Consider the following 12,272-nt stretch of genomic DNA (forward strand, 5'->3'; position numbering starts at 1 on the left):
TCAAATTAATCGTTTACCTTTGATGATCTTTGGATGTTTTCACTCACGAGACTCCCAGTTAGACAACAAATGTTCCTTTTGTTCCATAAAGATATTTTTTATATCCAAATACCTCCGTTAGTTTGGTGCGTTATGCCCAGGAATCCACCGGAAAGAGCGGTCACGACAACGCAGACAAAAATTCCAAATTATATCCATAATGTCCACAGAAACATGTCAAACGTTTTTCATAATCCATCCTCAGGGTGTTTTTCAAATATATATTCGATAATATATTAACCGGGACAGTTGGCTTTTCACTAGGACCGGGAGTAACAATGGCTGCCTTTCTCTTTTGCGCACAACTCACTCTGAGAGCCCCCACCTATCCACTTACGCAATGTGGTCGTTCACGCTCATTCTTCAAAATAAAAGCCTAAAACTATGTCTAAAGGCTGTTGACACCTAAGCCATAGAAAAAGGAGTCTGGTTGATATCCCTTTAAATGGGCAATAGGGATGCATAGGAACAGAGAGGTTTCAAAAACAGGGGCACTTCCTGATTGGATTTTCCTCAGGTTTTAGCCTGCAATATCAGTTCTGTTTAACTCACAAACAAAATTTTGACCGTTTTGGAAACTTCAGAGTGTTTTCTATCCTAATCTGACAATTATATGCATATTCTAGTTTCGGGGGCTGAGAAATAGGCAGTTTAAAATGGGTACGTTTTTTAGCCAAAAACGAAAATACTGCCCCCTAGCCTTAAGAAGTTTTAAGATGCCCAGTGGTGGATTGGATGGATTTTTGCAGTAAATTGTGATGTAAAACCTTTGAAGTGCACTACAATGATACACCATAGTAGTTCCATTATCAAATGGAAGCTCTTCAGGCAAATTACAAATAAGGTTATACAGTGCATTCAGAAAGTATTGTGACCACTTTCCTTTTTCCACATTTTGTTACATTACAGCCTTATTCTAAAATGTTTTCAATAATTTTTTCCCCTCATCAATCTACACACAATACCCCATAATGACAAAGCGGAAACAGGTTTTTAGAAATGTTTGCAAATGTATAAAAAAAATTGTAACATAAGGATTCAGACCCTTGGCTATGAGACTCGAAATTGATCATCCTTGAGATGTTTCTAAAACTTGATTGGAGTCCACCTGTGGCAAATTCAATTGATTGAACATGAATTGGAAAGACACACACCTGTCTATATAAGGTCCCACAGTTGCCCGTGTATGTCAGAGCAAAAATCAAGCCATGAGGTCGAAGGAATTGTCCGTAGAGCTCCGAGACAGGATTGTGCCGAGGCACAGATCTGGGGAAGGGTACCAAAACATTTCAGCAGCATTGAAGGTCCCCAAGAACACAGTGGCCTCCATCAATCTTAAATGGAAGAAGTTTGGAACCCCCAAAACTCTTCCTAGAGCTGGCTGCCCATCTAAACTGAGCAATTGGGGGAGAAGGTCCTTGGTCAGGGAGGTGACCAAGAACCCGATGGTCACTCTGACAGAGCTCCAGAGTTCCTCTGTGTAGATGGGAGAACCTTCCAGAAGGACAACCATCTCTGCAGCAATCCACCGATCAGGCCTTTTATGGTAGAGTAGCCAGACGGAAGCCACTCCTCAGTAAAAGGCACATGACAGCCCCCTTGGACTTTTCCAAAAGGCACCTGAAGGACTCTAAGACCATGAGAAACAAGATTCTCTGGTCTGATGGAACCAAGATTGAACTCTTTGGCCTGAATTCCAATTATCACGTCTGGCGGAAACCTGGCGCCATCCCAACGGTGAAGCATGGTGGTGGAAGCATCATGCTGTGGGGATGTTTTTCAGTGGCAGAGACTGGGAGACTAGTCAGGATTGAGGTAAAGATGAACGGAGCAAAGTACAGAGAGATCCTTGATGAAAACCTGCTCCAGAGCGCTCACGACCTCTGACTGGGGCGAAGGTTAACCTTCTAACAGGAAAACAGCCCTAAGCACACAGCCAAGAAAAGCCAAGAGTGGCTTCAGGACAAGTCTCTGAATGTCCTTGAGTGGCCCAGTCAGAGCCCGGATTTGAACCCAATCAAACATCTCTGGAGCGACCTCAAAATAGCTGTGAAGTGACACTCCCCATCCAACCTGACAGAGCTTGAGAGGATCTGCAGAGTAGAATGGGAGAAACTCCCCAATACAGGTGTGCCAAGCTTGTAGCGTCATACCCAAGAAGACTCTATAATCACTGTAATCACTGCCAAAGATGCTTCAACAAAGTACTGAGTAATGGATCTGAATACTTATGTAAATGTGATATTCCCATTGGTTTTTAAAATACATTTGCAAAAAAAAAATATATATATTTTTGCATTGTCATTATGGGATATTGTGTGTAGATTGATGAGGGGGGAAAATGAAATAAATGTTAGAATAAGGCTGTAAAGTATCAAAATGTGGAAAAAGTCAAGGGGTCTGAGTACTTTACGAATGCACTGAATAGAGCCTTAAATTGTACCACAGTCTTGAATTCAGTTGAATGAATCAATTGAAATTGATAAATGCTGAAAATGCTGATTTTATCATTGCAATCATCTCTGCGTTGCAGTGGGTTAATATCAGAGCTCTCCAATGTGTTGTTAATGAGAGGTTTTTATTGTCTAATACATTTCTCCTCTCTGTGAGTCGTATCAGGTGTTTTATTACCCTCTAACCAGGGAATGGTTTCCAATCAGCTCATTACATCACAAATGAAATGACCTCCACATAGAGCAAGATGATCCTATGGGTTTAAATATAGAATGCATATGTGCCCCACTAATAAATGCACTCAGCAGGCAACTCCAGTGACAGGGGCACAGGTAGCACAGTAGAGGGATTAGTGAGACTATTTTAGTTGCGCAGCAAGCATAGAAAGAATGTTACGTCTTTGCTGGGCTTCCAAGTGTGCTTCTTCTTTCAGGCTAGTGATGACTGGTGTCTCCTCCTTAACCTCAACAGTGTATTTATTGGGCCTATTTATATTACATTTCACTCCAATTCCTCCATATAAAGTAAAGTAAATGAGAAAAAAATATAATATAAAGGTTGAAACGTAATTTCAACTAACAACAGTTATTGTAAAAAGAAAAGGAAAAAAAGCAAGCAAGCAAAGCAGTTAGCTAGCATTAGGACCAGTAAGTGTTTACCCAATGAACTTACACTGCTCAAAAAAATAAAGGGAACACTTAAACAACACAATGTAACTCCAAGTCAATCACACTTCTGTGAAATCAAACTGTCCACTTAGGAAGCAACACTGATTGACAATAAATGTCACATGCTGTTGTGCAAATGGAATAGACAAAAGGTGGAAATTATAGGCAATTAGCAAGACACCCCCAATAAATGAGTGGTTCTGCAGGTGGTGACCACAGACCACTTCTCAGTTCCTATGCTTCCGGGCTGATGTTTTGGTCACTTTTGAATGCTGGCGGTGCTTTCACTCTAGTGGTAGCATGAGACGGAGTCTACAACCCACACAAGTGGCTCAGGTAGTGCAGCTCATCCAGGATGGCACATCAATGCGAGCTGTGGCAAGAAGGTTTGCTGTGTCTGTCAGCGTAGTGTCCAGAGCATGGCGGCGCTACCAGGAGACAGGCCAGTACATCAGGAGACGTGGAGGAGGCCGTAGGAGGGCAACAACCCAGCAGCAGGACCGCTACCTCCGCCTTTGTGCAAGGAGGAGCACTGCCAGAGCCCTGCAAAATGACCTCCAGCAGGCCACAAATGTGCATGTGTCTGCTCAAACGGTCAGAAACAGACTCCATGAGGGTGGTATGAGGGCCCGACGTGCATATGAGGGCCCGATGCACATTTGTGGCCTGCTGGAGGTCATTTTGCAGGGCTCTGGCAGTGCTCCTCCTTGCACAAAGGCGGAGGTAGCTGTCCTGCTGCTGGGTTGTTGCCCTCCTACGGCCTCCTCCACGTCTCCTGATGTACTGGCCTGTCTCCTGGTAGCGCCTCCATGCTCTGGACACTACGCTGACAAACACAGCAAACCTTCTTGCCACAGCTCGCATTGATGTGCCATCCTGGATGAGCTGCACTACCTGAGCCACTTGTGTGGGTTGTAGATTCCGTCTCATGCTACCACTAGAGTGAAAGCACCGCCAGCATTCAAAAGTGACCAAAACATCAGCCAGGAAGCATAGGAACTGAGAAGTGGTCTGTGGTCACCACCTGCAGAACCACTCATTTATTGGGGGTGTCTTGCTAATTGCCTATAATTTCCACCTTTTGTCTATTCCATTTGCACAACAGCATGTGAAATTTAGTGTCAATCAGTGTTGCTTCCTAAGTGGACAGTTTGATTTCACAGAAGTGTGATTGACTTGGAGTTACATTGTGTTGTTTAGGTGGTCCCTTTATTTTTTTGAGCAGTGTATATAGTTCACCTGTATCGTCTAGTTCTTGTTTTATTTCAGTCCAAATAGTTCACCACAAACTATTTCTTCATCAGTTGGGGAATTCAAAACCACTTTGCAGTGCAAAGCATCTATGTATCAGTAGAGAGACTCATTTTACATTTAAAAGACACTTCAATAAAAATCTGATTTACAGAATAATTATCTGTTGATAGCAGGGTCTTGATGTTAATACTAAATTACTTTGGGAGATCTGGAACGCTAGATGACATCTAGCGGACATACTGTATCTGAGTAACTGATACTGGGAGGAGGCTGCATTGTCATCTGATCTGTTGAGTTGCTCTTTCCACAGTGAATGGCAATGCTTTCCATGTGACCCAAAAAAGTGGAAAGTCATTTGTCGGGTTGGTATCCTGTGAGGCATTTCTGGATCATCGGCACATGATGAGTGATATTTAAACATGAACTCAGTGGTGCATGAAATGATGCACTCGGAATTTTGAACTTACACTTACGTACACTCCCCTATGTATTTATTTGGACAGTGAAGCTAAAACTTTGAGATAAAATGTTTTATATGAGGCGACAGTACAGAATGTCACCTTTTATTTTGGGGTATTTTCATACATACATGTTTTACCGTTTAGAAATCAACTCACTTTATGTATCTAGTCCGCCCATTTGAAGGTGTCATAAGAATTTGTACAAAATCACTTGCAGTGTATAACATTTTGTCAAAAGTTTAGTATTTGCTCCCATATTCGTAGCACGCAATGACTACATCAAGCTTGTGACTGTACAAACTTATTGGATGCATTTGCAGTTTGCTTTCGTTGTGTTTCAAATTATGTTGTGCCCAATAGAAATGTATGGTAAATAATGAATTGTTACATTTTGGAGTCACTTTTATTGTAAATTAGAATCAAATATGTTTCTGACCACTTCTACATTAATGTGGATGCTACAATGATTATGGATAATCATGAATGAATCGTAAATAATGATGAGTGAGAAAGTTACAGATGCACAAAGATCATGCCCCCAAAACATGCTAACCTCTCACATTTTTTGGGGGGGTATGATATTTATGCCTCTGTAACTTTCTCACTCATCATTATTCATAATTCAGCAATTATTATTCGTAATCAAGTGAATCATACAGTATGAAAATAAAAATCTAATCAAATGTTATTAGGCACATGCGCCGAATACAACAGGTGTAGACCTTACAGTGAAATGCTTATTTACGAGCCCCTAACCAACAATGCAGTTAAAAAATAAATACGGATAAGAATAAGAAATAAAAGTAACAAGTAATTAAAGAGCATCAGTAAAATAACAATAGCGAGACTATATACAGGGGGTACTGGTACAGAGTCAATGTGCGGGGGCACCGGTTAGTTGAATATGTACATATGGGTAGAGTTATTAAAGTGACTATGCATAGATGATAACAACAGAGAGTAGCAGCGGTGTAAAGAGTCAGGGGGCAATGCAAATAGTCCAGGTAGCCATTTGATTAGCTGTTCAGGAGTCTTATGGCTTAGGGGTAGAAGCTGTTTAGAAGCCTCTTTGACCTAGACTTTGCGCTCTGGTACCGCTTGCCGTGCGGTAGCAGAGAGAACAGTCTATGACTAGGGTGGCTGGAGTCGATGACAATTTTTAGGTTCTTCCTCTGACACCGCCTGGTATAGAGGTCCTGGATGGCAGGAATCTTGGCCCCAGTGATGTACTGGGCCGTTCGCACTACCCTCTGTTGTGCATTGCGGTCTGAGGCCGAGCAGTTGCCATACCAGGCAGTGATGCAACCAGTCAGGATGCTCTTGATGGTGCAGCTGGAGAACCTTTTGAGGATTTGAGGACCCATGCCAAATCTTTTCAGTCTCCTGAGGGGAATAGGTTTTGTCGTGCCCTCTTCACGACTGTCTTGGTGTGCTTGGACCATGTTAGTTTGTTGGTGATGTGGACACCTAGGAACTTGAAGCTCTTAACCTGCTTCACTGCAACCCCGTCGATGAGAATGAGCATAACAGGATTTCTTATAAGCTTCCGGGTTAGAGTCTCGCTCCTTGAAAGCGGCAGCTCTAGCCTTTAGCTCAGTGCGGATGTTGCCTGTAATCCATGGCTTCTGTTTGGGGTATGTACGTACGGTCACTGTGGGGACGATGTCATTGATGCTCTTATTGATGAAGCCAATGACTGATGTGGTGTATTCCTCAATGCCATTGGAGAAATCCCGGAACATATTCCAGTCTGTACTAGAAAAACAGTCCTGTAGCTTAGCATCTGCTTCATCTGACCACTTTTTTATTGATCTAGTCGCTGGTGCTTCCTGCTTAAATTTTTGCTTGTAAGCAAGAATTAGGAGGATAGAATTATGGTCGGATTTGCCAAATGGAGAGTGAGGGAGAGCTTTGTATGCGTCTCTGTGTGTGGAGTAAAGGTGGAGTTTTTTTTCCTCTGGTTGCACATTTAACATGCTGATAGAAATTTGGTAAAACAGATTTAAGTTTGCCTGCATTAAAGTCCCCGGCTACTAGGAGCACCGCCTCTGGGTGAGAGTTTTCTTGTTTGCTTATGACGAAATACAGCTCATTCAATTTTGGTCTTAGTGCCAGCCTCAGTCTGTGGTGGTATGTAAACAGCTATGAAAAATACAGAGGAACTCTCTAGGTAGATAGTGTGGTCTACAGCTTATCATGAGATACTCTACCACAGGCGAGCAATAGCTCGAGACTTCCTTAGATATTGTGCACCAGCTGTTATTTACAAAAATAAACTCAGCAAAACTGTCTTTCAAAGATAATTCGTAAAAATCCAAATAACTTCACAGATCTTCGTTGTAAAGGGTTTAAACACTGTTTCCCATGCTTGTTCAGTGAACCATAAACAATTAATGAACATGCACATGTGGAACGGTCGTTAAGAGATTTACAGCTTACAGACGGTAGGCAATTAAGGTCATAGTTATGAAACCTAGGACACTAAAGAGGCCTTTCTACTGACTCTGAAAAACACCAAAAGAAAGATGCTCAGGGTCCCTGCTCATCTGCGTGAATGTGCCTTAGGCATGCTGCAAGGAGGCATGAACTTGCCTACCTGGTTACATAAAGGTGAAATGAGGACTGCAGATGTGGTCAGGGCAATAAATTGCAATGTCCGTACTGTGAGATGCCTAAGACAGTGCTACAGGGAGACAGGACAGACAGCTGATCGTCCTCGCAGTGGCAGGCCACGTGTAACAACACCTGCACAAGATCGGTACATCTGAACATCACACCTGCGGGACAAGTACTGGATGGCAACAACAACTGCCCGAGTTACACCAGGTAAGCACAATCCCTCCATCAGTGCTCAGACTGTCTGCAATAGGCTGAGAGAGGCTGAACTGAGGGCTTGTAGGCCTGTTGTAAGGCAGGTCCTCACCAGACATCACAGCAACAACGTTGCCTATGGGCACAAACCCACCATTGCTGGACCAGACAGGACTGGCAAAGATTGATCTTTACTGACGAGTCGCGGTTTTGTCTCACCAGGAGTGATGGTCAGATTCGCGTTTATCGTCAAAGGAATGAGCGTTACACCGAGGCCTGTAGTCTGGAGCGGGATCGATTTGGAGGTGGAGGGTTCGTCATGGTCTGGGGCGATGTGTCACAGCATCATCGGACTGAGATTGTTGTCATTGCAGGCAATCTCAATGCTGTGCATTACAGGGAAGACATCATCCTCCCTCATGTGGTACCCTTCCTGCAGGCTCATCCTGACATGACCCTCCAGCATGACAATGCCACCAGCCATACCGCTCTTTCTGTGCGTGATTTCCTGCAAGACAGGAATGTCAGTGTTCTGCCATGGCCAGCGAAGAGCCCGGATCTCAAACCCATTGAGCATGTCTGGGACCTGTTCGATTGGAGGGTGAGGGCTAGGGTATTCCCCCCAGGAATGTCCAGGAACTTGCAGGTTCCTTGGTGGAAGAGTGGGGTAACATCTCACAGCAAGACCTGGCAAATCTGGTGCTGTCCATGAGGAGGAGATGCACGGCAGTACTTCATGCAGCTGGTGGCCACACCAGATACTGACTGTTACTTTTGATTTGGACCCCCCCTCCCCTTTGTTCAGGGACATATTTTTACATTTCTGTTAGTGACATGTCTGTGGAACTTGTTCAGTTTATGTCTCAGTTGTTGAATCTGGTTATGTTCATACAAATATTTACACATGTTAAGTTTTCTGAAAATAAACGCAGTTGACAGTGAGAGGATGTTAATTTTTTTGCTGAGTTTACAAAGCCCGCCGCCCCTTGTCTTACCAGACGCCGCTGTTCTATCCTGCTGGTACAGCGTATAACCAGCCAGCTGTATGTTGATAGTGTCGTCGTTCAGCTATGACTCCATGAAGGATAAGATATTACAGTTTGAATGTACCGTTGGTAGTGTAATCTTGCGCGTAGGTCATCTATTTTATTCTCCAAAGATTGCACGTTTGCTAGCAGAATGGAAGGAAGAGGAGGTTTATTCGATTGCCTACGAATTATCAGAAGGCAGCCCGCCCTTTGTCCCCATTTTCTCTGCCTCCTCTTCATGCAAATCACGGGGATCTGGGCCTGTTCCCGAAAAACAGTATATCGTTCGGGTCGGGCTCGTCAGACTCGTTTAAGAAAAAAAAGTATTCTGCCTGTCCATGGTGAGTAATCGCAGTCCTGATGTCCAGAAGTTATTTTTGGTCATAAGAGACTGTAGCGCCAACATTATGTACAAAATAAGTTACAAAAACCGCAAATAAACGAACAAAAAAACACAATCGATTGGGGACACGTAAAACGTCTGCCTTCTTCTCCGGCGCTAATATAAATACCCTAAAATAAAAGGTGACATTCTGTACTGTCGCTTCATATAAAACACTTGATCTCAAATCCAAAATGCTGGAGTATAGAGACAATTTACGTTTTAGCTTCATTGTCCATGTCACACCCTGACCGTAGAGAGCTTTTTATGTCTCTATTTTGGTTTGATCAGGGTGTGATTTGGGTGGGCATTCTATGTTCATTTTACATTTACATTACATTTAAGTCATTTAGCAGACGCTCTTATCCAGAGCGACTTACAAATTGGAAAGTTCATACATATTCATCCTGGTCCCCCCTTGGGAATTGAACCCTGGTCCCCTCGTGGGAATTGAACCCACAACCCTGGCGTTGCAAGCGCCATGCTCTACCAACTGAGCCACACGGGACCACACGGGACCACAGGACCACGGGACACGGGAACATTTTCTATGTTTTGTATTTCTTTGTGTTTGGCCGGGTGTGGTTCTCAATCAGAGGCAGCTGTCTATCGTTGTCTCTGATTGAGAATCATACTTAGGTAGCTTTTCCCCACCGATGCTTGGTGGGTAGTTATTTTCTGTTTTGTGTTTCTGCACCTGACAGGACTGTTTCGGTTATGTGTTCATTCTCTTTGTTATTTTTGTTATTAGTGTTCAGTTGTAAATAAAAGCATGAACACTTACCACGCTGCGCTTTGGTTCAATCCTTCTTCAACAGACTACCGTGACAGTCCAAATAAATACGTAGGGGATTATAAATATGCAACGTCCATGCAGACTCATTTGGTAACAATAGGCTCCGTAATGATCCAGAATAAAATGACAGTGGGCTGGATTCAATAAAACCTAGCCATGTTTATGCAGTAGCTCTGTTTACACATCTCCTGCCACAGCACACATGTACATTATTCCGAAAATTAGAATTCTGTGAGAAAATTTTACAGGGAAAAAGGCTTGTTTATAGGGTGCTGCATAAACACTACAATGTGAGATGATGGTTGGACAACTTTCTTTATGAGTTCATGGGGGTGAATATATAAGTGGTCTGTACTTTTATGTTAATCCTACTGTTGCTCTGCTTTGTAACCAAAACGGGGTTGGCCTCTACTGTATGTGTTTTAAAACATTGAAAGACATGCATTGCTTAGCACATAGACCCTTTTCCCAAGGACTGGAGGATGGAGGAGGGTGTGGTCAAAGAAACACAGTATGGAGACAGCGTTACTTTTCTCACACAGGAGGAAGAGGGGGTGTTACTTCTCTATTTTTAAAAAGGCTTGGAAGTAACCACCAGTACATTGCATTCAGAAAGTATGCAGACCCCTTCCATTTTTCCACATTGTTTTACGTAACAGCCTTATTCTAAATTGATTAAATTAATAAAAAACAGAAATGCCTTATTTACATAAGTATTAATACCCTTTGCCAAGAGACTCGAAATTGGGCTCGGGTGCATCCTATTTCCATTGATCATCCTTGAGATGTTTCTAAAAACTTGATTAGAGTCCACCTGTGGTAAATTAAATTGATTGGACATGATTTGGAAAGGCACATACCTTGTCCGTAGAGCTCCAAGACAGGATTGTGTCGAGGCACAGATCTGGGGAAGGGTACCAAATCATTTCTGCAACATTTAAGGTCCCCAAGAAAAGAGTAGCCTCCGTACTTTTTAAATGGAAGAAATTTGGAACCACCAAGATTCTTCCTAGAGCTGGCCGCCCGGCCAAACTGAGCAATCAGTGGAGAAGGGCCTTGGTCAGGGAGGTGACCAAGAACCCGATGGTCACTCTGACAGAGCTCCAGAGTTCCTCTGTGGAACTGGGAGAACCTTCCAGAAGGACAACCATCTCTGTAGCACTCCACCAATCAGACCTTTATGGTAGAGTAGCCAGACAGAAGCCACTCCTCAGTAAAAGGCATATGACAGCCCGCTTGAAGTTTGACAAAAGGCACCTAAGGACTCTAAGACCATGAGATGGAACCTGTTCTGATGGAACCAAGATTGAACTCTTTCGCCTGAATACCAAGCATCACGTCTGGAGGAAACCTGTCACCACCCCTACGGTGAAGCATGGTGGTGGTAGCATCATGCTGTGGGGATGTTTTTCAGTGGCAGGGACTGGGAGACTAATCAGGATCGAGGGAAAGATGAACGGAGCAAAGTACAGAGAGAGGCTTCAAAGGTGCTTCAACAAAGTACTGAGTAAAGGGTTTGAATACTTATGTAAATGTAATTTAAAAAAAAAAATGATACATTTGAAAATCCTTCTAAAAATCTGTTTTTACTTTGTAATTATGTGGTATTGTGTGAAGATTGATGAGGTGGAAAAAACTATTTACTCAATTTTAGAATAAGTCTGTAACATAACAAAATGTGGAAATAGTCAAGGGGTCTGAATACTTTCGAATGCACTGTACACTCCCTTTACAGTTTCAATGGATCAAATAGAGAGAAAAACTGCACAGAAGACATACATAGCTAATATGAAGCTGAAGAGGCAGGCATTGGTCAAGTTCACCCTTGTAACAGCAACAACTTTCAAATGTAACCTCTCTGAAATGCAACTGTGAAGACAAGACCCTATGACATGAGATGATCAGTGATCAAAAGTCCCACCAGTCCCACAGGTTGGGAGGGATTTGTTATTACAGAGGGAAAAGGGAGAGGAGGTAAAACAATTCAGTGACGTCTTTAGATAGCAGCTGGAGATGCTGCAGTAAAACAAGATGGAATCTGATCAAGCACACTTACCTGTTTTTTGGACCGGCTCTGGCATCCTGATTGAACGTTTCTTCCAGAAAGTAACCGACAATAACTTACACACTCCTTCCTAGCTCACCCCTTGCGTTTAATAGTGGGGTTCCTGAGCAACCCCTCTTCACAACAGTACCAACCCACCCTCTTTTGTCACGATGTCTAGACCCAATCCCCTTTCTGTCCGGCAATGAGATAATAGACGTGCACCTCATCCCTCCCTATCCCAGACCCCTCGACCTCCTGCAGACCATATTTCAACCATCCCTTCTCCCGACACCGCAGATGCATGACAGGCGAAGCGAGGGAGGGGGGGGGGG

At 43.3% G+C, this 12,272-nt stretch overlaps 1 protein-coding gene across 1 annotated transcript in view; it reads right to left on the bottom strand.

Moving 5' to 3' along the window:
• The window catches only part of LOC129834628 (myosin-binding protein C, cardiac-type-like), a 63,579-nt gene extending 51,347 nt beyond the window's left edge, over positions 1-12,232 (bottom strand). Inside the window, 1 exon segment of the mRNA XM_055899803.1 lies at positions 11,950-12,232. Within this exon segment, the coding sequence (XP_055755778.1) occupies positions 11,950-11,974 (25 nt within the window). The 5' untranslated portion in view covers positions 11,975-12,232.
• Positions 12,233-12,272: the final 40 nt, after the last annotated feature.

This window comes from Salvelinus fontinalis, chromosome 35, assembly GCF_029448725.1.
Source record: "Salvelinus fontinalis isolate EN_2023a chromosome 35, ASM2944872v1, whole genome shotgun sequence".
NCBI classification, from domain to species: domain Eukaryota; kingdom Metazoa; phylum Chordata; class Actinopteri; order Salmoniformes; family Salmonidae; genus Salvelinus; species Salvelinus fontinalis.